We start from the raw sequence: 27,500 nt of genomic DNA, 5'->3' as shown, positions 1-27,500 counted from the left end.
TGTCATCAATAACTCTGGGAATGTATTCAGTTGCACTGAAAATTAGAGAGTAAGCCTCAGTGCAATAACGTTGTAGACTGACAGATTGTGGATTTGTAGAAATAACAGAGAACTCAGAAAAAGACTGTACTTTTGCTGCAGCAAATCCTTCATTTCAAGGAACCAGCAAGGTACTGTAATCATATTAACAAAGCAGCCAGAAACTATACCCAAACACCTCATTTAAGAAGAATTTTGAGTCTTCAGCTAACCTGATTTATGGGATTATGCATGCAGTTATTTGATAAGTATTGAAAATACTACCACTTCACACTGAAGACTTCCTTGATCTATCTTTTTGTGTGTGTGTCATAGTCTTATCCTGTTTAAAGCTTAAAAAATACCGCTTCTGACCATTCTAAAGACTTAAAGAATAAAGTAAAATCACAACTTTCCTGATTTCTTTTTGGATCCTTTAAAAGTCAAATCTATTTATTTTAGTAGTCCCCTTATTACTCACTTTTTTATATTATGCATGATTTTCATTGGGATTTCACAGACTCAGATATTTGATACAAGGAAGTGTTGTATTTCCTCTTTTTTTTTTTTTTTTAACCTACAATAAGAAGAAAAATCTCCTTATTTGCTAAGGTTACAGTGTTAGTTTAATTTTCATAGGAGCAGTGGAATATTTTGAAGCGAGGAACATTTACCAAGTCATTAGTTTTATGCAAACTAGGAAGGAAGATGAAAGAAAAAAAATTATCAATTATTTATAGATTGTTAAAATGTATCGTCGTGCAGTGCTACTGTATAGAAATGACAATTAGCCAAACTTACCTTCTATAATTAATAATGCATATATTATGCTCTTTGGGCAACTAATCACCAGTTCTACAAATTTGTTTGACACTGCCGAAGATACCTAGCGCACGCACGGGTTAAAATAGCAAAAGCAGAACAATGTTCTCCCATTACGGAGCGGGCAGCTCGAGCAGGCTTGCAGCTATCCTTAAATTCACGCCGCGCTTCCAGTTGACAAAATGGTGGTCAAAAGCCACGTCAACCTGATCGGCACACGCGAAATTAAAAATCCAAAGGGCTCTTAACGGAAAAGGTCTCCCAAACTGGCGGTTTGACTGAGACACTGAAAGCAACCCACCGCATTTATCACCTCGAAATTTGGGAAGACGGTGACAGCAGTGCTCCTTATGGCCAAGCTACCGGCCAGGCGGGCGCGGATCAGCAGGTCACACCGTGCAACCTGTTTCTCTGGCGGTCCAGATTTGGAAACGGCAGCTCTAGCTCGCAAGGGGCCAGCCGCTCCGTTTGCACTTATCAAAACAACGGGCAGAGCTGCTACGCTTTCAGCTCGAGGAGGGGAGCGGGCGAGAGGCAGCACCGCCACGGGCGCGAAGGGATGCTGAGCCGCATCCCGACGGGACGGGGGGACGGCGGTCCAGCACTCGCGGCCGGGTGGCTTCTTCAGTCCAACCCAGTTTTCTCCTCTGGGTCTCGAGGAGGGACTCTTAAGCATCGGTTTTCCCTCAAAACTGTTTTTCCCTTCCCTTTTTTTTTTTTTTTCCCTTTTTGTGTTATTTTTCCCCTTTGGAAATTTGGTCTCGGGATACGGCTATTAGTGTCAGGGGTCTCACTGAAAATGGCTCTTATGGCCATCCCATTTTTGTGGGCCCCTAAGAGCATCCTTGTGGTGATTGTGGTGGGATTCAGTCACTTAGACGCTGGCAGCTAATCACGTCGGAGAGCTACCCTGTTGTATCCACGTTATCCTCCAACTGCGCCAAGGTGTGAGGAGCTTCTACGACACTTCACGCAGTGTCTCAGGTGCTCCAAGACATATTAAATGGCACCAGATGCGTTGTGTTTTAGTAAATATATTTACCTGATGTAGCTGAGCATTTATTTATTTATTTAGAGATTTTCTCTTCAAGGCTTGCAATCTAACTCACTAGCTTTTGCTCCCAGACATGGGCCACGCTCCATCCCTGATGTTGTCTTCCACTACCAAAGGGCTGGGTAAGGGGCGTGAGGAATTTGGGTGCGCATTGGGAAAGTTGTCCCGGCACATCTTGACAAAAATCTCTCATTATGGAAATATTTTGATCTATAACTACAGATCTTTCTGTCTATAGGGTACAGCTGCTCCCATGGCTGGTGGCTCATCTTGGACATGAACCAGAGCCGTGCTGAAAAGACCAGGTAAATCATCGTTTTGTGTTTACTTAGCTTCGTCCCACAGATTTTACTGCATGATTTTCAAGGGAAGATCCCCTTTGCCAAACTAATTGGGTCCTACCTTGTGTTAAGCCCCGGTAAGGATTTGTTAAAAGCTTTGATCACTGGCTACCTGTTAATACACAGAATACTCCACAATCACAGGGGGCAGTACAGAATTATTATTATTTTTTTATTTGTTATAAGCATACTATTTGTAATAATTTATGGACCTTCTTGAATTTATAAATATCAAGGCTTTGCCAAATATTTTAACTATCCCTCCATGGCAAATTGTCTTTAAATACTGGCAGTTTTTTCTTTTTAACATTTACTTGTGGACCAGAAACACTTGCAGTCTATTGCCCCTGGCCTTCTGTGAGAATGTTAGTTAGCAATGCTCATAAAAACTCAATTCATCAATGTGAACATAATTTGCTATGAACAGAAAGCTCACAAAAGGGTGAATTTGTCAGATAGACAGGTGGCCTGAGATCTCTCCCTGATACTGAACGATATGAATAATAGATTCTGGTAAATGTATGCCAAGACTTGAGCTGTAAACACAGCTGCCTCCATTCCCTTCCAGAATAACAGCTTCGAGAACGAAAGCACAGGAACCACAGTTCCACCTGAGGACTAAGCCTGTGCACGTACACACAAACACACACACACACACACACACACACACAAATGCAACGTACTTGCAGGCTCACAAAGAAAACAAGCCCCGGAAAAAGGACGTAGCTGTTTCCAGCCCCTTTCGCAGACCCTTGCTATGAACGGATTTTAACATGTGTGGAGAGCAGAAGGAGAGAATAATAGAAAACATTTAAAATATATTTTAAAATATCTGCAGTCACAGAAATAAAGCTTTCTCTGATCCAAAGGAAAAAAAACCAAACCAAACCCTCAGCTGGCTTTTGTAGGTAAAGGATCCAGACGTAAGATGACAAAAAAAGCGTCACAATGTCACAGTTGAACACGTATAAAATAAAATTGTAGAGCTTTTTTGCTTTGATACTACTTCCAAAAATTAGTTAACTATAATGATCCTAGCTAGACCTGCACAATGTTTTGGGGTTTTTTTGTTGTTGTTGTTGCAGGCTATTGGTATTTATTTATACTGCATTCAGTTTTAGCTGGGTTTTTTAGGCTTAAATCATTAATTACTGTCCACAGACTGGGTTAGAAAGATATTATATGTGCAAAAATGACCTTTAGGCTTTTCTAATGAACAGCTTTCTGCTGGATGGTTGCCCAACATAACTTTAGAGCCGGCTGAAGTCTGTTCCAGGCAATCCCAATGACCGACGGTACAAAAGGGTCGCTGTAATGTTTGGAGACCAGTGGGAAGGACCTAATCCCGGGTCAGGCCTCTCTGGCAGCATCATGTAGGTGGGAGGAAAAGAACCGTGGGACAGTGACTTTACGTCGCTGAAAAAAAACCAAACAAGTCTTAAAATGGACTCAGTTGGGGCCAGCCACGTTCATTTTGCGAGCGCATTAGCGACGTGGTACAAATGCTCTGATGCAGTTGACTTTAAAGGGCAGACGTGTAATGTATTGCAGAAGAGAATGGCTGGCTGAAGTGCTTGTTTGGGGCTATCAAACACTGTTATTTTTGCAGTTCTAGCTGAGGACGCTCAGCTCCATCTTTGCATAGTCAGGATTTAATATATTTTCCCCCTTATAGGTATAAAACAAAGGACTTTTCCCACACTAGCATGCCTTATTTTAGGGATAAGGCAGGCTCCTTATTTGATCCTTCCCTGGCAGTGATATAGCCCAGGAAATGAATTGGGAATTGTATCATCTGAAGTTCATACATGTTTGTTAATATTTGTTATTTAGGGAGGATGCTTCTCTGTAATGAGTTGGCTAAGGTGAGAGACATGTAGCACTGAACGCAGAACCAACACATCCTAAAGCTCCCAAAATGTGACCGCATATGAGATATTAAAGGCAAAATGGAAGTTCTGAACAAATGAAATCACTGTCAGAATAATAAAAGAGAAATGAGCTATGATCTAATCTGTTTTCTAGCAGTGTCACAGAGGAGCTATAATAAAAGCTATTTGCAAAGTTCAGAATCATTTCCCGTGCAAAGCCATTCACACAGTATACGACTCTGGACAAATGGAGGGGGTCTTGGCTTTGCCAAAAAATTGTATGTGGATAGTTTACTATTAGTTTTAAGTTTGTGCACCTAAATTTCCCAGTTGGCTGCAATCTAAGCTCCCTCCCTCTTTGAGATGGCACATGAACTTGTGCACCTGGCTTTCTCCCTTTATATCTGGTGTATCATCTTCACCTCTTTCCAATTACAAATTGCAAGATTGTGTAAAGGACAAACAGAAAAAGAATAAAATCACATCACTGGATGCTTATCTAACCTGCTTTTGCACCGTGCATGCTATAAATGAGAGCACAGCAAAAGGCGTATTGTGCCCTCTTTGGAAATGCTCGTTCTGTTCTTCTCCTTGGAACAATGCATGAAGTGCAATCCCAGCTATTTCTGTGGCATCGTCTCCGTAAGCAGCGTGTGAGGAAGAGACGTACAAAAGGGACGCAAGGAAGGATGAAGTGAGTATATAAATGCCTGTTTCCTCCCCTCTTCACAATGAATATATGACAAGTGGTAAAATAATGATGGAGATATACCTAGAGTCATGCACAGAGGTAATGAAGCAGCTGCTCCGTATCCTCCTCCTTTTAAAGCAGATAAAAGCAACTTAAGCCTGTTCAAAATAGTGATAGTTTCCCGGTGTTATTTTTTGCCTTTTGAAGGGGATATAGGTTGGACAGCTGGAAATAGGACTAAACCAAAGGGAAGAGAACGTGGAGCAGAGCTGAGCTGACCTGGCTCTAGGCTGTGGAAAAAAGTAAGAAAAGGTGGAAAACAACATCCTCCGCTGATTTCTGCACAAGTGGAATAACAGCAACCGAGCTCTATATAGATCTTTCTCATTTCAATTCAGTGCCTTTTACTGTACGTAGATTAAGGCACGGCAGAGGGAGAAAAAGAAAGAGAAAACACTATTTCTGCAATCTGGCATCCACCAGTTTCAAACCTGTGGACATCTGCAGTGGAGATCTAAGAGCAGCATGGACCCCATGTATATCTATAAAGGCTCCCTGTTGATCAAAGGGACTGGCGACCCAGAGATCTCCTACTCACGTGGAAAGAAATGAACTAATTAGCATCAATCGGAAAAGCAGCAATGACAGCAAGCTGTGGGACCTCCCCAGGTCCCTAGACCATGACAGTACGGCTGGGAGGTTTCTCTCTAAGTGTTTTGGGGTGAGCTTATAAGTTACCTCCTGTCCAGGATGGTGTCTGTCGGAAATGCAGTTTGATATGGTCATTCGTCATGAAGACCTGGTGATGAGTGGTAATAAATCACCTCCTGGACATCACGGGACTGGGGTCTGTCCTCTGCGAGAGGGAATCTTTCCGACCTGCCTGTGTTGCTTAGCAAAGAGCCCTGCAAAAATACACCTAGGGTTCACGTACGCAACCGTCATGCAAGTCTCAAAATGCAAAACTGGGCAAATCACTTATTTGCACCCAAATCTCTTGGTTGTCTTTGCACAAATCTCTCCCTAATCCTCCCAATTCCCATTGCACCCAACTTCCTTGTCTCGCTTTCATCTTTGCTCGTCAGTCTATCTCTTTCCCTCAAATATGTCTCATGCTCCAAAGTAAAAAAAAAAAAATCACAGAGTGAAGGATTGAAGGATTTATTCAGGAGCAATAAATCTAGTATCTGGCACATGGGTAAGGTGAAGAATCTTATTCTTTTTGCATTTTACGGGACATGGGAGTTACTACTCAAAGCGATAAAATAATTCTGCTGCCTGCAAAAGCACCATCACGCAGCCAGCGTGAGTCACCAACAAAACCCAAAGAAGTCAAATAAATATATGATGCATTGCCTCTATGTGGGCAGGCCTAATGTGTGGAGAAGACAAATATTGAGGTCTCTGTCTGGTGGAAGACAGCATTGCTGTATCAATAAAGATGACTGAGTAACTGGCTATGGTGAACCGAATTGTGGGAGCTCACCCAGTCGTGCCATTGCATGGTGGACTTCACAGGGTGATTTGGGTAATTTCTGACATACTGAACATGAAAGATAAATGGACAGTTTAAAAATAGGAAGTGTAATCCAACCCCGCTGCCCACCCCATTATAATGCTGGTGTTACTTGTTTATACATTAAAAAAAAAAATTAAAAAAAATCACAGAATACATGTAACTTCCATGGCATTTTTTTCAACTGTTTCAGCTGCTTGGGAAGAGCACGAGAGTATAGCTTAAGATCAGGCTGTTGCCGAAAATATGAGACTATGCACCTAAGCAAGTCTATTCTGAAAAAGAAATTTGATTTGTGTTATCCAACTTAGATATTATTGAAATCTACCTCTGCCTATACTTCCAGAACTCCAGCCCCAAGAGTATTTGAATGCAAAATATTATTTGTATTTCTATTGATAAATCTGTTCTTCATAACAGTGTCTAGCCTTTCTTTCTGATACAGCCTCTCATTGCCACCTGCGTGCTGCTACATGGTTCCCTAATTATGTCTAATTATTGCGCCACCATCAGCAACGAGAAAAAGGGATTTAGTCAGGTAAGCTTGCCATGTTATTTCTGCATGTGATACAGCTAACCCTGCTGTTTCCATCGCAAATACATCGCCAGTACAGTAAATGTATTTACAAAGGAAAGAGTGGTATATAATGAACAGCATTTTACAAGCAAGTAGATGCATTATTATTTATGACAAGGAACACACTACAGAGCTCACAGTGCACAAACTGATCAAGAAAGAGGACGCATACATAGACTTTCTGATCTTTCGCCTGTTCCCAGAAGTCACAGCAAAACTACATGGCTCTACAAGTAAGAAATGACCTTAAAGCCACAGGAGAATCCCCCTGCGTAGAGGAGTCCTTTGGTGACTTAGAGCGGCCACACTGATTCTTCTGTAGTTATGACTTGGAGCTGGCTCAGCTAGACCTCAGCTTTTTGTCCATAAACTCACAAGACAGACGTACCACAATATCCAAGGTCTAATTAGGCACAAACATCCAGTAGGGTGCTAATAAAAGCCATAAAAAAAGAACAAATATACCACTCTTTTTTTTTTTTTATTGGAAAAAGGGAATTCCAGGAAATTAAAAATTGCCCAGTATATTGGGCATCTCTGGCCAAACAATGCAAAAAAAAAAAAAAAGGAAAGAAAAAAAGAAAAAAAAAGAAAAAAAAAGAAAAAAAAAAGAAGTGAATGAATTAAAGAATAAAAAAGGCCAACATTCCTCCCAAGGATATGTAACCAACCTCCTGGAAAACACACTTTGATTGCATCTGTAGAATAAGCAGGCTGGTGCACCAGGGGAATGCAGCGCAGCAACCTCACACCGGACAGGCTACGCAGTCCCCTAACACGCGATAAAGCTCTCCGTAAAGCCTCTAAGCTTCTGGACAAACCATTCCTACATTATTTCTCCAGCGTGTTGTCTTCAAGTGAACACCTCCTTTACCTCCCGATGTAGGAAAATATATTACAGGCACACAGCTGGGGTAAGGGAGGCTGCGGTCACGAACTAGAAAAGAGCTGCCTCTCCCAGGTCACGGTCCCTGAAATTACTCCTACTCTATTTTGGAGGTTTGAGATGGCCTTAGCCTCATCGGAGTGGTTTGGGTTCTTTTTTTCTAATGGAAAATTTATAAGTGTTATGTAGACACATACACATACACACGTATATATTATAAGAGCTGACAAGAATAAAAGAGTACAAAGGGAAACTCATTTCTTCACTAAATATGCAATTTAATGCCTCATATATTAAAAAACCCAAACCTAAACTAAACTACCACTCCTCCTCCCCCCACCAAGACCCAGCGGTTTGGCATATTTGAAGAAAAGTTCCTAAGTACCCCAAGCTGCTTTCTATGTTTAGTGGAGAAGCCTGAGTGCACCAGTAAGTCTATAACTCCACTTGACCTATTGCACTAAACATAGAGATGGCCCTTTCTTCCCTAAAACGTTCTGGGCCGCAAGTTGGATGTGTCAGCAATATAGCAGATGGGGAAAATGTATACAAGTATATTAATTTTGTGGCCCAGATTTATGCAGAAACACATATTTGCACAGATTTCATATAGGCTTTTAAATCTTGTTTTAACCCTTACTAGATAGATGTGAAGCTTGGGAAGAGCAGGAGAGTATAGCAAAAATGTTTGCAGAGTGGGGGGGAATGGAAATGAGAGGGCTGCTGCTGTCACCGCTTGCTCTGGTACCCAAGTTACGCAAGTTAATCTGCGTGCCTCAGTTTACTCGCTGTGAAATAGTTATACTAATGCTAGCAATCTCACAATGACTTTGCAAAGCTTAGTTAATTAGCTCATAATTAATTAGGTTCTTAAAGCTTCCTGGATGAAAGCAGAGCTGGGTGAATAAAGCCAAGAAAGAAAGAATATTGTGGGTTTTGTTTTTTTTTTTTTTTTATTTTTTTTTTTTGTTCAAGGGAGATCTGCTGATGTGCCTGCATGTCTACAAATATTCAGGTGAGCATTTTTATTCACTCAAAATCTCCCAAAGACAAAAGGGCTGTGCATGCCAGCGTGGAGAAGTATTTCTGGGAACATTCATACCAGATGTGTGCTCATGACCATCCTGAAAAACTCTTTTCATTGTTTGCACAATGATTTGTCAACGAGTTATAACTGTTCATGAATTATTTGCCAAAGGAAAAAAATAAATTCCCTAATGGCTTTACGGGCTGGCCTATATGCACTTTTCAAACTGCTTTAACGATAGCCGTTTAGAAACCAATGCAGCCACTTCGGTCAGAGCAGTACCCGTATCTGGGATGGGGCGACTCAATTAATTTTTACTGTAGTCTACTAAGGAACTCTAATGAGCGCCGCAAATATTTTTTTTTTTTTTTTTTTTTAATTTTCCTGAGGTTTACTGGGTAAACTTAGAGGCGTCGTCTGCGTTGGCAGCTGCGTGGCAGCCCCAGCTGGGTTGGCCGGCACCAGCATCGCAGTCTGCCGGCACAGCTGGGCTCTGCTGCGGCACGGCGGGGACGGCGGGACGTAACGCGGCTCCTGCAGGACCGGGGAACGGCACCGACGGGCGGCCGTGGGGAAAATCCACTCGCAGAGTGGCTCTGTGGCAGGGTTTTCTGCTCGGGGAAGCCTGGGGTTGCGGTGAGCCTCGGCAGGATTTTAATTTTTTTGCGGTTGACGGGACCAAGTTTTTTTAAAAAAGGAAAAATGCCCCGGGTTGACGCTATTTACTACGTGGTGAGTGTTATAGCACTTAATTTTTGTGCTTCTGGCAACTGTGATGGTAGCCCTGACCCTCAGTAAGGTGTTTGGAGACCCTGGGCGATGCGCTCGGAGAGACTCAGCAGCTTCAACTGACCCACACCTGTAAATACACACACAGGCACGAACAGCGGAGAAACCACGAAGAAAACGCTCTCCCACATTCTGCTGGAGACGTAAACGTCTCTCTCTGGGCTTCCTTCCCAGCCTCTGCCTCTCTCCTGGACTCAGGTGACCATGTCCTTTTCTGAACGACACAGCAGCACCGACATCTCAACCGGCAAGGAAAGAGCTCATTGATCGCGGCGTTAATGTATACGCTAGTCCATAAAGAGACTTGAGTTATAGGTATCGCTTTAATACTATTAAAAGGTAAATATTTATAACACCGAGTATGGTACGTAAATGCTATCACAAAGCTTCCTGACGTGCTCTACAACCAAACTCAGGCACCTTCTATGTTAAAATTTAGGCAACCTTAAGCTTAGTACCTGGCTTATCTTTACTTATTTCTGAAGTTTTTCCAGATAAACATGATAATGAGGCATTTTGGGGACAGGTAAGACTTACAGACACAAATAATTTTGCGAGGCTGATCCTACCTGTTTATTTTGTGCGCAAATTTATCTCTATGTCGTTATACGTGCCCGCGCTAGGTACCTTTTTGTTCACACCAACATAGCCAGAGAAAGATAAAGAAAGACTGTAAAAATCATCCTTTAAATTTAACTCATCCGCAGAACGTCGTGGGGCTTAATGACTGATACACAGTAGAAGTGACAGACAGGAAAACCCTGTTAACCCTCAGGTCCATAAGATAAGCTAAAACATTTTCAAAGACTTCATCGTGCCTGGCATCATAAACATGGCTCAGTTCATCAGGTGAATAATTTCCAGTGAATTTTTAACGCAACTTCCATGTAAGTAATGCACAAAAGGAGACCAGTCTAAACCACACGTTAAAATATTCTCCGCAGTAAATTTGACAAGCTTAAGCAAAAAAATATTTGTATCAACTGAAAAGCCTGCATTTATGTAGTACCTTATTCAATAACTCAGGAGAACATACAGTATGCTATCTGCAGGATAGCATTTTTTTTTTCCTCCAGATGTCTCTTTTTCCTTCCAGAAGTTGCAGAGCATTGGACAAGCAGTAACAGATGATGAACACATGCATAACTACAAATGGGCAAGCTGATTGTTTTCAGAATTGGTATAAACATTTGCTCTTGGATTGAGATTTAGCCCATAGCAAATCTTTACATTCTCGTTATAAACCTCTGACAAAAAGAGCTTCTAATGAAAATGCTGACAGTGTGAAAACGTGGTTATGGTCAGGAAAACAAATGGATAAAAAGTGGCATTTTGTAGTTCCATATGTATACTTCATCAGGGAAGTCTTTGCTAAGTTTACATTTCAAAGCAAAAGCTTGATGATAACTGCTTCTCCTACCCTTTGTATTTAGGGCCCCAAACCTACTACTATTACTGCTATCTCCTACGCTAACATTTAAAAAAGCCACAGAGCCTGGAAGATGAACTTCTCTGAGAGCTCAGTGAGAGAGCCAGCAGCTGGATTTTTAGCATCTCTTTTAGTTTTGATTATATAGATAATAGTAGAGCCCAACAGCCCGAATCAGGACATGGCCTCACTGTGGTAGGGTGTTAAAGACTGAAAAAAAAGGAGGCAGAAAAGAAAAAAAGCACACATGGAGAAGAGAACTGCATTGTGTGTGTTTGCATGGGGGTATGGCAGGAGGAGGAGGAGGAGGAGGAGGAGGAGGAAGGGCTCAGCAGGACAGCAGAGGTGAGACAGGCACTCTGGGAAGGCTTTCCCAAAGGCCACTGCTACTTCTTGGGAGGTATAAAAAAAGGTCCCTATCCCTCCCCTGCCTGAAAGTGGGGTGTCTGGAGGGCTATTGGCATTTCTTCTAAACTTAGACTTGATCTTCTTTGGGGCTGCTTTGGTGGAAGTTCCAATATCAGAAACGAGAAGGATTACGGTGGTGGGGAGTGTTTCAGCCCTGCATTATGAGGAAAAAAAAAAAAAAAGGCAAAAGGGAAAGATGATTTAGGGCGTCTAAGACACGTATGGGATTGATGGTTATAATATAGGACAAGGGAAGGCCTGTATGCTTTTGCAACCCACTTTAAGTGTCTAAACCAGCCCCAGACAGAGCATGCCCGGAGCCTCATGGTCCCCAGGGCAGCAAGTGAGGAGAGGCAGATGTATATAAAGTCTATTGAATATTCTTATTCATCAGAGCACAAACAAAGTGCAGATCAGTAGGTGGTAACGGAACAGAAACGTGGGTTTACAGGCGCGGACCATCTGAATGTTTTTTGGGACAAGCCGCCGAATTAGGTGCCATCTGACAGAGCACTTATGTCTTTCTTCAACGCCATCAGGGCTTACTTTAAGCTAGCAACTATGAAATAAAAGAAAAAGATAAGAAAACATAAGATAGAAAAAAGAAAAAAGAACTAAAATCCCTAACCCAAGTTCTTAAGAACCAGGAATGTCAAACAAACATGGGACTGATAACCAGGAGGAAATGAGACAAAGCAGGGCAGTAAAATCTGGCACGATATTTACAGTGACATCCCTGTTTATGGTGGGGAGGGAAGCAGGGTCACTTCTCCTTGACTGGTGGGTCCTGTCCAGTTCTGGAGCCCATTATTATGAGAAAGACACTGAAAATGGTCAGGAGGATACTCACACAACCCCAAAACCCTAAAACAAAACAACAAAAAAAACCCCAAACCCAACCTTGAATACTGTGTTAGAAGCAACGATATATGTGGTGAGGTGAAAAGGAGCTCGGTTAAATCATGACCGAGGATGCCAGAGGAATGGCAATGAACTACTAACACCTGAAGGAAGCAAACATAAAGGATAAGACTGTGTCTGCTCTAGGGCCAGCAAGAGTTTTGTTAGCGACTCCAGAGTGACCCAAATTCTACTGCAAGGAGACAGAGGAAATGTTCGGCACAATGAAGAGGATATTGGAAGTAATGCTTTTGCATAAAGCAAATTAAAATGTAGCTGCATTTCAGGAAGACCTCCTGACAGCAGGATTGCCTGTGGAACTGGAAAATCCTCACGCTGCCACAGACAGTAAACAAATACACTGCTCAGAAAGACTTCGCTGGCTTGTGGTATAATGAACACGGAATTATACCATTGCAACAATATACACCCGCTGAATTTGACTCCACTTGAAGAGATGAGAGCTCTTAAGTTGCCACATTGAAAACAATTTAATTGAACCTGGGTAATTAGAATATAACAAGTAGTTAAAAATTATGCGATGCTTTAAAAATCTTTTAATTAATCTGAAATTCTGGTGGCAAATTAGTAAATGTACGTCAGTAACTTCCTGTGCTTGACTCAATACATCATCGGAAAAAAAAAAAAAAAAAAACATATTTTGTCAATAGGGACACTTTGAGAAAACATTCACAAGTAGAAAATAATAATGTAGAGTAAGGAATAATTAATTAATTCAAGCTTCAAGATAAGATCACTGTGTCCTGCTGACCCTACATGTTAATCAGTTGATTGATTAATTGCTACAATCATAATAATTATAGGGTGTAAATCTAAATACATTTAATGATAGTTTACACTTAGAATAAAAATGTCTTTTATGTCTGCTTATCTTCATCATTTCTTGAAGCCTGGTCATATTTTTTGTCTGCCATAAATAATCCTGAAGCATTTTTAGATCTTATCTTTGTGATGAGGTAGGTTTATACTTCGTTCATCTAATCAGCAATATTTTTTTGTGTGGCCGCCACCTCCTGTCTAATGAAAAATATGTTCCTAGATGAGAAACAATTGATTATGTGCAGTAACCAATACAGCTTCATCAAAAGCTCATCCTTAAATGAAAGACGAGGGGACATACCAATAAGGCCATTGTATAGTTACAGACTGTCTTTAACCAGAAGAGTTTTACATATTGAATGCTTCTTCCACCACATGAACTCAGTCTGACGTGAAACGGTAAAGCAGATCAGCAGCACAGAAAAATATGAGAGAAAAAAAAAGCCAGAGAAAATCAAGAATTCTTCTGCTGATTTCTGATTTATGGGCAATGCAGAAGAACTTGACATCTACATCATCTCTGAATTTGTGCTGTTTCTCATTAAACCTAATCATGCTTTGTGACTCCACTAAAAGAAAGGTATGGGTCCTTTTATCTCAACTGGCATAGGTAAAATAGAGTTTTCTACCAAAAAGTACATGAAAAGAAGAAACAAGGCTTACCCAGTTAAATCTGTTGAACATTGTTAAAATGCACTATTAAAGACTAGATCTTAAGTTACTAAGGGCTCACTACGTCAGTAATGGAGTGTTTCAGTAGGAGTGACAGGTAGAAGTTGTAGCTGTTTGTACTCTGCATGTCCCATGGATAAACCCTCCTGTTTCTATCAGTGCCAACCTGGTTAACAAGTCCTACAAGTTTGGTTCTGACTTCTACTTAGATGAGAACTCCTTTGTGGTTCTCTTGAAGGGAAAAGTGGCCTGAAGTGGGAATTTCATTTGCTTCCATTTAAACTGAGAAAGCACAGCAAAACACCTTGATGAATCCAGGATCAAATTTCTTTCTGTTTTTAACATTTTAAAGAAAAAAATATCTTAATTTTAATTTCATTCTTGCCATTGCAAAACATTAGGAAGTCTTAAATAAGTGTGTGCCTTAAATTTTTTAAAAGAAAAGTATGAGTTTCTGTTAAAATACAGACCTTAACACCAGATTTCATGACCGTTTTCAATTGTGCAGTTCTAGAAATTTTGGATTCTTTGTTTATAGAGTTGGTATCCATATACTGCTTTACAACTCTCATTTTGCAGTGATATTTGTTAAATAAATAATGTTAGGTTAGGAATTAGAGTATAAATATTTTAAGGAGCCACTAAAGCATTCTCAAAAAAACCTAACCAGGCAAATTCCAAGTGAATGAACTTTTACAGCCTTCAAAGGGTTACCTGACCTTCTACTCTTGCAGCTTGCTTGACTCAAAGTTACAGCAATGGAGGAGATAACAGTGAAACTGTACTATAAAAATAAATTACTATCATGAATATTAAGCAACAAGGATATAATAAACATGACTGCTTACATGATTCTGATTTATTGATACTGATTTGCTAGTAAATTATCACATAAAGTACTCGTTTTAGTTGTTCAGGAACATGTGCAAAATAAAGCTTGGTGGACACTTCCCAAAGACCTTGACATCTGTCACTGAATTCAGACTTGGGGATTCTCGATGCCTGTTTTTCTGGTATGTGATACGGTGGTGTATTTACTTTTCCTTTTCACAGATGTATTTATTTATTTATTTTTAATTTTTGGCTGCCTGGCTTCCTTAAACTCTCTTTTTTTAGCCATGCACAGTTTTTAAAACTACTATCATGGAGGTTCAGCTCTGACACAGTGGAACAAATCCAGCTGCAAAATCTCCTAAAGGCTGTTCATGCTTGTTCTGTTAAATAGTGCTCACTTTGAGTCAAGAGGTTTCATTACTATATTTATGAACCTCTTGGCACCAGGAGTTGGGATTTCCCAGTGCTAAGCATTAACGCATTTCGCATCACTCTTTAGCATCGGGAACTCTAGATCACTGCTGCTGAGGGGTTAAAGACAGTAAAAAACCAGATCTTTATTTCCAGATAGAATTCTTTAGTGCATGTGTGCCGGCTTGAGCTGCGTGCGTGTGGCTAGTCTGAGCAACTATCAGATGGCAGAGGTAGAAAACAGGCTACCACAGTCACCAACCACCAGGAATCGCAGGTTTTAAGGGATCTCAGCATTAACAGCTTACTGCCTATATTCTGCATCAGATATTTGTTATCCAAATTGATGGAAAGTATCCTATCTGAAAATAGGATTATTCTTCTTTAAATTTAAAGCCTGCTTTCTGCTTATGTGGCTTATATCACTTCATGACATGGTGTGTTATGTCAAACCTAAGATTATTTTTGGAGATTTCTGAGACAGAATCTACTTCATTTTGCCTGTCATCAGCCTAAAGCATGTGCCAAAAGACCCCTTTTTTGAGGCAGTGATTCACAAATACCATCTGAACTAAAGGACAGCTACCGCTTCGAAGCAAAAACACATATCTTGGATCAAATTCTACTAACGTCTCCTAAAGTGGTTACTCTCATCAAGGTTTTGATACTTATCTGCGGAAGATTTATATCCACACAGGGGGCTAATTTTTAAAAAAATGTTAATACACTTCATCTTGCAAGCAGGACTGTAGCCTCATCAGGTGCCCTGATTTGTGGTGTAAAGAAAAACAAGAAACAACCTCAGCTGCAGAGACCGTAGGTTAGTTCTGGCTGTATGTGAACATACAGATGCAAATCAAACACGAGCCAAGGAGAAGGCTATTCTAGAAGTGGCACTTGATAGCTCAGGGCTGGAGCTGCAGAAGCATATATAAACCTGCCTGCGAGGCAAATCTTCCCAGTTCTCCCTTTTTTTTTTTTTTTGTTTGAAAAGGAAAGAAAAAGAAAAAGGAAAAAAGGAAAAGGAAAAAAAGGAAAAAAGAAAAAGAAAATAAAAATTGAAATGAAAAAGGAAAAAAAAAAAAAAGAAAAAGAGCTGGTACAGCTTGCGCACTCACTTTATTTGCCCTCCTTATGATAGGCACCCAGTAGGTACCAGGGCATTTTCCTCCCTGTCCCTCTTTACTTTCAATGTCACCTGTGGGAGTGTGGGGAGAAGATATACAGTGCAATTTAGGTTGGGTTTTAGTCCCGGTCACTGCTCACCTCGCGCTTTCTCTGTATGTGCAGCTATTGCCCTTTACATGACACTGTAGCAGTGCCAGCTTGGAAAATATTTCCCTTGTTCGCCAGGGCTCTCCTGATAATGAGTTACAAAGACCAGGTATTTCATATGAGCCTAAGCAGATCTCCAGTTCTCAGTCACATTTCAGGTTTCTAAAACCTTTGAGAGTCCCACCTTTCTGGTTGCTTCAGATCTTACGTTTTGTATGAGTGATTAATACACAGTTTGATTTTTCTAACCATCTAAGCAAACCTAGGTGAAGAGTTTTTGTGCCTGGCTTGCAATTTTTTTTTTTTCCCAGTGCAACACTATCACTCAAAAGTGTTTAACAGTGAATGAGTCAGACCATGAGCTGTCAGTGAATTAGATTGTGCTCCTGATCTTAGTGAGATTATCTGTGTGATATACTACCTTCCCAGGCAGTTAAAGCATTAGTGCTTTGGCCAAAATGTAGCAAGAGTCAAACGGGTTAACAGGCTAATGAATTTTATATAGAACGCAGTCAAAGAGAGCAGTTTGACTCTCTGGGAAGCAAGAGAAATTGCATTTTATTTCAAATTTGTGGGCATTTCAAATTCAATACCTGTGCTACAAGCACAAGGCAGTGGATCGCAGAAACATTTCTGCATCCAAGGAAGCATCCTTAAAAGTAAAAAAATTTGTTCAATGAGTTTCTTGTGCAATAGGTTGCCTCGGGGCTGCGCACTCCCTGACATCCATTTAGGAGGAGGATGTGCAGCACTACTTACTGCTTCCATTCCCACACTATTTCTTACTTTTCTTGACTTCTCTTTTTAGCTGTTATCTGGTACAGCTGCTGTAGCACAGCTGCTAAAGATGCTTTTCCGCAGCCACATTACCCAGTTTTCCAGCACTACTTTTTCACAATTTGTGTCCCTCAAGAGACATTATAAATCCTATTAACTTTGAACTCTGGCCCAGCCTTGGTAAGAACACAAGCCTACCCTCACATTTAGACATCATTACTTTCCCAAAGTATTTCAGTTTGCAATATCGCGCTTCCCGTGGCAGACACAGATCCGCTCAAAACGGTGATGTTGGGAAGCCAGGCCTGTTTCAAGCGATGCTTTCAGGGGAGGGGGCTTTAGATTTCCACCCCGGCAAATGTGTGCCTGATTTCAACCTGTGACTTAATTGTTCTCTGAAATTCTCCATCACCAGTGAGTATTCTGCAGATAGTGCTATTGTTATTACTCCTGTCATATTATTGTGTTTTATCACGCCCTTTAGCAACGTGGCGTTTTTCTTTTCCAAGCCCGTATGAGCGCTGCTACGGTAAACCGTGAGGATATTTTTTTGACCATTCATGACTTGATTCTATGCCGGTCTACTTTGTGGAATTTTTAGAACATTTAATTTCTTGTTTCCTTCTCCATGCCATTTTCAGATCATTTCTAGAACATTTCCAGAAAAAAAGCGAGCTGTTGTAACTCCTTTCTGACCTATTACTGCTCTCAGGTGATAAAGGTACAGTTAAAGCAGGGTCTGTATTAATTTTACTTCTACCAGATTCTCACCCAAAGGTTTGTCATGGTCCTAAATGTAAAGACTAAAGTTATACATTTTCTTCTAGCTCATTTAACACATTATTGTCAGGAGTCTTGTCTGAAGTTACAAAGAGCCTTCCCTGACTCCATGGTGCTATGTAAGTGGTCCCTTGAAGGACTGGTATAAGTGAACACAGCTTAAATTTACCAGGGGCCAAAGCTGCTTGAAGTATTTGGGATGTATAAAAAGTACTCCATAAAGTTAGTGCCTACTCTGAATACTACAGCTGTAGTAGTCTCGATCTTCAAAGAGCGTACTAGTCCAGGTCTTCAAATATCTGCATGACGAGGACCAGAGAACAACTCAGTTATCATCTATTTTTTCACCAAGACTTTACCATGCTATTCTTTGCTGGTTCAGACCCAACGTGCCACCACGCAGAGATGTGTGGTGTTACTCTTATCTGGGGAAGGTAGCAACTTTTAGATAGTGAGAAGGTGTATGGAGAGAGGAAGACAGCGCAGCACTGCAGGTGATGACTTTCAGCTTCCCCTTCTCTTCTTCTTGAAGGTTCTTCTTTTCCCTCTTCTTGGTTTTCTTTTCCCACTTTCCCCCCCTCATCTCTTCCATTTTTGCACCTCTGAAATTGTGTAACTGGGGCATTATAGGCTGCTTCTCCTCCTGTTATTACTTTCCCCGAGTGGAAGCTTCACTCGCAAGCCTGATGAAACATTTTTCCCCTCAAACCCAGGGTGCCAATTCTCACTTTGTCAAGAGCTCCAGATAACCTTCATGAGAAGTTCCTCTCCCCCTGCCTCCCACAAACACTCCAGGTTACGGAGATCTTGTCACAGTCACTAAAGTGCTCCTTCTTTCTCTTTTTCCTCCTCTTTTCTGCCCAGTGTTGTTGCTCAGATTTCTCAGTTTCTCTTTATCTTTTCTTTCGCCATTCTCTCCTGCCTGATTTTCTCTCTGAGTTTCTCTTACACTAACCCATATATGAACTCTTCAAGTTGGCTTGCTTCTTCCTTCTGCCCTTTCTTTCCACTACGAAAAGAGTTTCTCAACCACAGATCAAATTTAAATTACATAAATAGACTATTTTCCATGCCCCAAAAGTAAGTAGAAGAGGAGCAAACTGAAACCCATGTCTTTTTCCATTCGCAAGTTTTCGATTCCGCACTCTGTCAACCGGCGGTTGCTGTAAGCTAACAGAGAGTTACTGGAGCCTCAGCGATTAATCAGTTACAAATATAAATAACTTTTTTTGCAAGTTGAAGTGAGGCACGCTGCTTCCCAGATGACATTTCCACCAAGCGTCCAATGATTCCTCCAGCTTCCCTTAATGCTCTGAGCAGGACCTGTGTCCCATGGCAGGTAAGAGCCCCGAAAAACACTTTTAGCCTTGTTAGTCCTTGCTCAATAGCAGGCGAGTCACAGTTTTGCCATAATGCTGTCTAGTAAGTGCTATTTGCAAGTCCTGGCTTCAAAGCGCTACGCCGGACCTATCGTGTACGGCAAAGTTCTTGAAAAAGGTTCTCACTGAGCAGATTACTGCAGATCTGTATCCAATAATTTATGGTGTAAGCATTAAACCATTCATATCACAAACACCTGTGCAAGCCAGTTGGCCTAGTCAATTCTTGTTTAACATTTAATTATGAATATAATTAGCATGAGTTAAGAGACAGGCCAGGCATCCGCAATAAAATTTCCACTATGCTAAAAAAATTATAACTATGATAACAAAAAAGACTAAGCTGGGGGAGAATATGTCCCTCCCGTGCAAACTTTTGCATTACAGCAAAATCCAAGTACAAATTCTTTGAAAACTTTTTCATTTCCTTTGATGATAATTGTAAAGCCTCCACCATATTTATAAGATGAAATTATACAGTTTTTCTGTTCCTTTAATATTAAGGCAAATTTCCTCACTGGTGTAACCCTTTCAGTGAGGTTCCTCAGCTTCTCCTCAAAAAGTAAATGAACTGATTGGATGGTGTCACTGGAACACTGTGTTAGGTAAAGTTCACGAGGGGGAAAAACCTAGTTAAAATATTATTTCAGTGCACACCTAAGAGTTTTATGAAGTGTTCTTTGTAGCCCAACAGAATTGTACGCTAACAGAAGAAAAGGACTAGTAAATACTGCAACGTATCTCGTTTTAAAGGCAGGTGCTTATATTTTGAAAAAAAAAAAAACAAACCAAAGTCAGTCTAGAATCAGGCTCCCTGTGGACAGGTGTTAACTGGGCATCCTTCACAGAGCAAAGCCCTGCCGAGGAGCTAAACCTTCATGTGTAGATTTTCTTTTCATTTCCCTTCCAACAACTTAATTAAAACTTTCTAAGCAACAAAAAAATAGGAAGAAATGTTTTACCCACTAATTTTCTTTTCAATGCCCTTTATTTCTGAACATGTTGGGCTATTTTCCACCTCAAAAGAAAAAATCTGTTCATAGGCATGCCCTCCAATTTTATTTTTTTTTCCTAAAACAGTTGCTTCCAGACCTGGAAAGATCTATTTAAAAATGCTGTCGAGCAGAAACAGTTTTCAACTGTGAAGGGAAGGTCATTGAAAGAGCACAGGGAGGTTACTGGGGCATATTGTTCCTTGACACCTCCTGGGAACAAAAAGCCTGGAATGAACCTCCTTCGTTACCAGTTTGCTGCTATTACAAATATGACAGCCTCCATTTACATCTTCGGTGGAGGTATGCTTCCTTACTGCCTCGAATTTGAGTGAAGACTGTGCTAGAATGCGGTAGCTACAATAGTTGGGAATGTTAAAGCTTAAATATATTCGTAGCCAGTTCATACCCCTCTCTTGTGGAATACAGTTCTTTAGTTTAAACTGCTCTTTCTCATCTATTTTTTGTACTTATTGGTTTCACTCAGGATGATCATATACACCTTTTGTCTGTATTTTGTTAACACCTATAGATTAGAAGCCTTCTCTTCTAGTCTCTCTGTGTCCTATATCATCTTAGCATCTCTTCTAAAATGTGTTTTTTCTTTCTATTCCAGTATCAGTTAATCATTCTTGAATCCGAATTTCACACAACTTTCCAGATAAGGTTTCAAAAAGCTTTTCAAAATGGATTTAATAGCTCTCAATCTCCAGTGAAAATACCTAGTACCGCTTTCTGAATGAGCTGTTATTATTATTGTTAGTGTTACTGTGCTTGGGAGAATACATACGTCTACAGATATACCATACACATATTCATATATTTACATGGATGGATATCCCTGAGATTACTCTACTCACAAAATCGTTCCTTTTTTAAAGAAATCTTTTAAAGAGTTGCACCTCAGCTTCTGAATGCTACTCATTTCTACACATTTTTTGTTCTGTTCACATTTAGTTTATGGATTTCTACTGCCTTCTGATACTTGGATTTGGACAAAAAGGTATTAATTATGATTTATTATGTGAGATATATTGTGGTGACCTTGGATTTGTTTATAAATCACCATGTTCACATGAAATTGAGGCTTTCTGATGCCATGCCAAGCCCCAAAACTTCCTTGGACAAGTAAATGGAGGATAGGAAAACGATTTCAATAGGAGGCTCGCCAACTGTGAATCTGAAGGCAGTTTGATTAGGACTCGAAGCCCACAGATTGAGATTATGACAGAAATTTGCATAATGCCAGAGACTGATAAGATTTGGTTTCTCAGGAACCTATTACGTGATGATGTTAAGAGACTGTCATGGATTTCTTACAGTGCAATATGCTGACTTGTCTTTCCAAGACGAGTTGGCCTTGAGCCTTGTTCTTTGTAAGCCTCGAGTGAGGTTTCTTTAGATGTCTTTTGAAAATCTCTTTAGACATCTTTTGTAACTTTCCACCAAGATGATACAAGGATGTTATGACTGTCAGAATAAATGAATGTATTTACTTCCTTTCTGTTTCCCAGCTACTATTTTCATAACACTGCATAGTAGTTCAGAGCAGGTCCTTGCTACGCTATGTTTTCAACCAGTGTAGCTCTGTTCTTTGATCATGATTATGTATCAATGACTAGATTTGCTTATTGCCTCCTGACACAGTTTTTTTTGCCTGGTTTTGGTGCAGACAGCTTCCATGCAAACTCCTCAACAGCTGCATTATTCAGTGCAAAATTTGCTATGGCCTGCTGAAGACCGAAGCATGATCATTGCCCAGATAGATGTGAGTTTCTGCAACGTGTTGTCTCGAGCCACACAGGCAGCGTGTTCTTGGGGGACCTTTCTGAAGCAGCACTAGAGCCCAAGCTCAGAGAAAACCTTTTTACTGGTGCCAGCCATCCTGGAGATGAAGACAACTGACCATCATGGAGAGGACTGACAACTACTCATAGCACCTCTAGCTGTTGTGGGTTTAAAAAAAGCCTATCGTTCTCATGAAAAAAGAGTTTACTGCTTTGCTATGTTATCTTCATAGATTTTGTCAGACAAGACCAGTAAAGACCAGTATCTCATACCAGCAAAACTGTAATAAATTTTTTATCTAACATCTTTCAATAACCAAAAATGCTATAAAACTCTATCATGCGTAAGATGCTAAATAACCGTCTTCAGTTTCCATATAGTAGGGTAACACATAGCATTATAGGATTGATAGGAACGACATTGTGAATTCTGCTTAGCATGCACCAGGAGACCCTAATTGATATATCGAAAGGATATGTGTGAAATCAGTTGAAAAAAGTGTTAATGGCTTATCAGAGCAATCAAAAAAAAAAAAAAAAGAAATCCAGATCTTGAAAAAAACAAAAATTATATGAGTATCTAATGTGGACCTTAGGTAGTGTGTAGGCACTTAAATTTACCATTATAATTCTGAAAAACCTTATTCAGCTGCCATCTATCCCTGAAGGTGCATAAGCTAATTAGATGCTGCGATTGCGGCCTTCGAAGAATTTTAGGTGCCTATGGCTCTACTTCTCCCTGTACAGAGAAATGCTTCTTTTTCTGCTAGCGTCGAAAACCTTGAGCTCCAGCGATGGGGAATTACTTTGCCTAAGTGTCTCGGAAGGTTTGATCCTGGGGGGCATTGCCAGGACCTACGCCATATATGCTAACTAGGTCTGGTGTCCTACAAATGCTGTCCCTTCTCCAGGGACCTGGTGGCTGATGTGGATCCCGTGTTTTCTGTTCCTCATAGTGAGGCCTGAGATATCTCGTATGAGGTTGTGGATTCCACTTGAAAGCCTGCAAGTCAGATTTTGCAGCACTACGTTTTTATTAATCTCATTCCTGTATTCATCTGCCTTTAGTGGGAAACTCACAGCAGTAAGAGATACCTTCATTCAGAAAACTGCAGAAGGATCATAATTCTGGCAAAAGGATTTCTATTTAGAGTATATACATACATATACGTCTGTCTCTGTGGGTGCATTTTAAACAATAAATCACCTATTTATCTACAGGACTTATGTGACACCTATTAAATTCATATTAGAGATAAGGAACTGAAATGAAGGCATAATCACTAGACCCCATTGAAAAAAATCTTTCCAATGTAGTAATCTTTCCAACCTGTTGCAGAGAAAATCAAAGACCTGAACTCAAGCCTTCCAAACCAGAGACAGATGTTGCAGCTTTGGGAACTGGGTGGAATTTTCCTTTGTGGAATATCAGTGGGGTTTTTTTGTAACTGCAGTTGGACAGATGCACTGTCTATACAGATGCACAGTCTATACAGCTTTCTCCAGCTGAAAAGATCTGGAAGGACTAGTCGGTACTTGAATATTTCCTATGCTGTGGATATCAGCCATCACTGCATAGACGACTGTAGTAGAGAAATTTCTTTTTTTTCCATGCCTTCTGCCTGAGACCTTTCGACAAAACTAGTTCAATTAAAATGAAGTTTTAAAATCAACTAACACGTTTACCTGGTAATATTTCTCAACAGATTTTGGGGGTAGATTTTTTGGTTTCAGTGGCTGAAGTCCTGGCATAAGTTTGCATGGCCATGTGGGTTGAATTCTGTAAATAAGGTGATTAAGTGTTTCAGTTATTGGCACTTCTACCACCTTACTCACATGAAGCACAATTTTACTTGCAGACAATCTGTTGAACCATGTCTGTTGATCTTCCAGAAAATCAATAGAACTATTTGCGGTGCTAAGTAATTTAAGTGTGGCTGAACCTGACTTCATAGCAGCATTTGGGCACACTTTACAAGTGCATATTTCATCCAAAATACCACAAAATGACTTGCCAGTAATATACTAGACAAAGTCCTTGAAAAAAACTGCTTTCCCAATCCTAAGAAACAAAATTAGTATTAGGTCAGAGGTCTTGTGGCCTTCCACTTATCATTTATAAATTCTCCAATATAAGCTATATGAACAGTAATTATCCAGCTTCAGCCTGACGACCAGAATTCTGAGATTCTATAATGCCCTGAATTATCTTCTAATATTCAGTCATATCTAAATTGTTCTAACATTATGGCCATATCTAAAGTTATTTATAGGGGAAATTGAAGGTGGAGAGCAAGCACTTTGCCTAATACACAGTACTGGAAAATTTTGTTCCCATGCACATAATAGAGATGTTAATTAAAATGGCATCATCCAGGACAAGTAATACTAAGCTTGCTATGGATTTTTTCACATAATCTTTAAAATAGCATCAGCATAAGGAGTCCGTGGCACCTCTTGGGTACTCATTCCTCCTGAAACTTCTAGCTAAATGACTAAATCCCCAAGAAGTATTATTGGTAACTTGTTACTACCTACTACAGATAGGTTTTCAGGCCCCTTCATCTTACTTATCGAATGTATGGCTCTGACTAAAGGGTGCTCTGTGCCAGTCCAAGGATATAATCATCATGGCAGTGTGGGAATGTGTCCTAATTACCTTTTTCCTAGCCGTCATCAGGTTGGTTTATTTCTGGCATTTTTAAGCACTCCTTCTAACTGTACTGCACACTCATGCCCTGCATGCTAATAATTCCCATTTTTGAAGACCAGACAGAAAAGACAGAGACGCAAGAGCCTGAAGAAGAAGGGAAATTTTCTAGCAGCTCAGTACTGACCAGGCAGAGTAATTAGCACAAAGTAGCGAAAGAATCAGCTGCAGTGGAAATGATATTGAAGAAAAGAGATTTTTTACTTTGCCTCAGGACTATTAACATACAGAAGAGCTCCAAAACACTGAAAACACCTAATTGTTGTTTATAGACGTTTTTTAAGTAGAGTCAGTAAGAATACGGATTTGTAGATACTGTGGCAGTAAAGGCCAAATAAAGAGAAGATTGATTGGAAATCGTAGATTACTTTAGACAGCTGGATTAGGTAGAAATCACCCTGATGTGCAGTAAAGCAAGCAACAAGAATTAGGGTTTTGAAATAGTGCGAAGCATGTCTTAGAGTGCTAGCATTTTCTTCCTAGGAACAAACTGTCTTAAAATCCCTCTATAAATGACTGTTCATTAGCCTATCAATGTGTATAATGGCTCTCAAAATCATAATAAGAATTAATAATAGTTCAAATAGCAGAAAGGGACATTAATTTCTCACTCATGAATATTAATGCTTTAGTAGACAGTCTCTTCCCGACATGCTTTCAAACTCTTAATTCGCAAGTCTATTACGGGTTACCTGTTATTTTAACTGCAAAAAATCTCCCCACTGGGCCACCAAAAGATTTCAAATCACCCTGACTTGGACACTAGCAGAGAGGATGAGAGCAGAAGGCAGCACAAAAGATGAGATCATGGTGTCCTTATAATGTTCTTCAGAACACAATAGTGTTTGCTCAGCCAAAGCATACACCAAAGGGCAATGAAAAGTAGCGATAAGGGGCAGGAAGACTAAGTTTAGCCCCAGAAGACCAGTACAATGGTGGATTATCACGAAGAGAAGGTGATAACGGCGGAGGATAGGTATTAAACAGTTGGCTGCAGCATAAAGTTGTGTAAGAAGAGACGCGAATGGCACACCAGGCTGTGCCCCCTGAACTGACCGCGTCCGCTTAAGGCACCACAGCTCCTCCTTTCCGAGAGGACACAGCAGGTGAATCGAGAACCACCTGAAGGGCACGTTCAAGTGCTGGTGCTTCAATGAGCATCTTATCCCAATGCAGCGCAGAAACTGATGCAGAACAGTAAGAAATTCTTTATTGTTTTTCCCCTCTAGGCAGTGCAGAGACTGTGCAACAGGAACTTAAAACTCGAGAGATGATGTTCTCCGTCTAGTTTCCTTTGAAAGGGGCAGAAAGTGAGCTGCCAAGAGTAAACTTTCAGGTAATGCATTTCTTTACATTGGGCATTTAACTGCACTGCATCTCTAAATAACCGAGAAGGGAAGGATCTTGTAAGATGTATTTAACCTCATTATATCTGATGCTGGGTCTTGAAAAGCTTTAGTTGAACTAAAGACTCTTATGAATATAAAATCAAAGTGAGCCGTACATTAAGGGTTTCATATTCTCTGACAGCTGCGCATGTGCACACACAGCTCTCATTAACAGCGATGGCAAATATGCATGCCCATCATCCAGAAAACAGATCTCTAAGTACTTTATTGGGTTTGGTTTTTTTCCTAGAGATTTTTCTCTATTGGATCTTTAATTAATCTCCTACTAGGCTTTTCCCCTTTAAGTTATCCCTCTCCCTCCCCCCCCTTTCCAACAGGAGTAACCCCCCAAATCTCCCTGGTTTTTTAGTCAAGTTTTTCCAAGCTGATATAGTTTTACAAAATGCACCTGCATATATTAAGTACAGAGAGGGTTTGCAGCACACAAACCACAGAGACATGTAACAGAATAAATGCCTTGGACTTTGAAAATACTTTTGATGCCTGCCAACCATTAAAAAAAAAAAAAGCAGCAAAGGTAGATATGAAAATGAGAACATGAATGTTTTTGCATTCTTTTTGTGATCACTGCAAGGCAAGAGTCTGCAACCTTGTGGAACAAAACACACGCATTTCATTCTGATTAACATAAAGACAGCCCCTTCTAACATGATTCACAATTATTAGTCTCTCTCTTGTGTTTGGGGATATATGGATTATCAGCCTAGCATATTTTGAATACATACACATTTTAATTCCTTTCCTAAACCATTTTAGGCACTACAGTTAAATCGCATATACAAAATTTATAGATCAATAATTTGATATTTTTTCTCCAGTTAAATAACAAAATGCTGTAGGAGATAAAAGGCAGTCAAAAACAATAAAAAGACAGGATCACGGCTAATGGAAGGTAAGTCAGCTTTGAGATGCCTCTGTTCTTCTATTTTTAAGTTTATTATTATTTTTATATAACAGGCTATTTCACTAGCTTCTACTGTATCTGATGTACTTACTTATCGCCTCCACAAACTGTTCAAAGAAGCAGTATGGGAACAGCGGCTCAGGCAGCTCTCTGAAAAACATCTTGAGTGCTCCGGTGACAACGTGGATGTCCTCCCACTGGCTGTCGTCCAAATTCAGCTTCTCTTCTGGGAAAACACGAGGAGAAATGGAACAACTGGTTTTAATGAAACAATTACAAGACACTAATTATTATGTTAATGTTTGCCTACTATCATCAGCAACCGTTAACAGCCTTCTGCACCTAGAGGTTTGGTGCTGTGCATGTTTTTTTTTTTTTCTTTTTTTTTCTTTTTTTTTTTT

At 40.2% G+C, this 27,500-nt stretch overlaps 1 protein-coding gene across 2 annotated transcripts in view; it reads right to left on the bottom strand.

The window, feature by feature from the left end:
• Window positions 1-27,500, bottom strand: part of ARHGAP15 (Rho GTPase activating protein 15) — a 337,681-nt gene that overhangs the window by 34,461 nt on the left and 275,720 nt on the right. For both annotated transcript variants that reach the window (XM_010575190.1, XM_010575189.1), the window contains exon 13: window positions 27,191-27,325. In XM_010575190.1, the coding sequence (XP_010573492.1) occupies window positions 27,191-27,325 (135 nt within the window). The remainder of the gene's footprint in view (window positions 1-27,190; window positions 27,326-27,500) is intronic.

This window comes from Haliaeetus leucocephalus, unplaced genomic scaffold, assembly GCF_000737465.1.
Source record: "Haliaeetus leucocephalus isolate CR32 unplaced genomic scaffold, Haliaeetus_leucocephalus-4.0 Scaffold451, whole genome shotgun sequence".
NCBI classification, from domain to species: Eukaryota; Metazoa; Chordata; class Aves; order Accipitriformes; family Accipitridae; genus Haliaeetus; species Haliaeetus leucocephalus.
The sequence above is the reverse complement of the archived record's forward strand: the minus strand, read 5'-3'. Positions and strand labels throughout refer to the sequence as shown.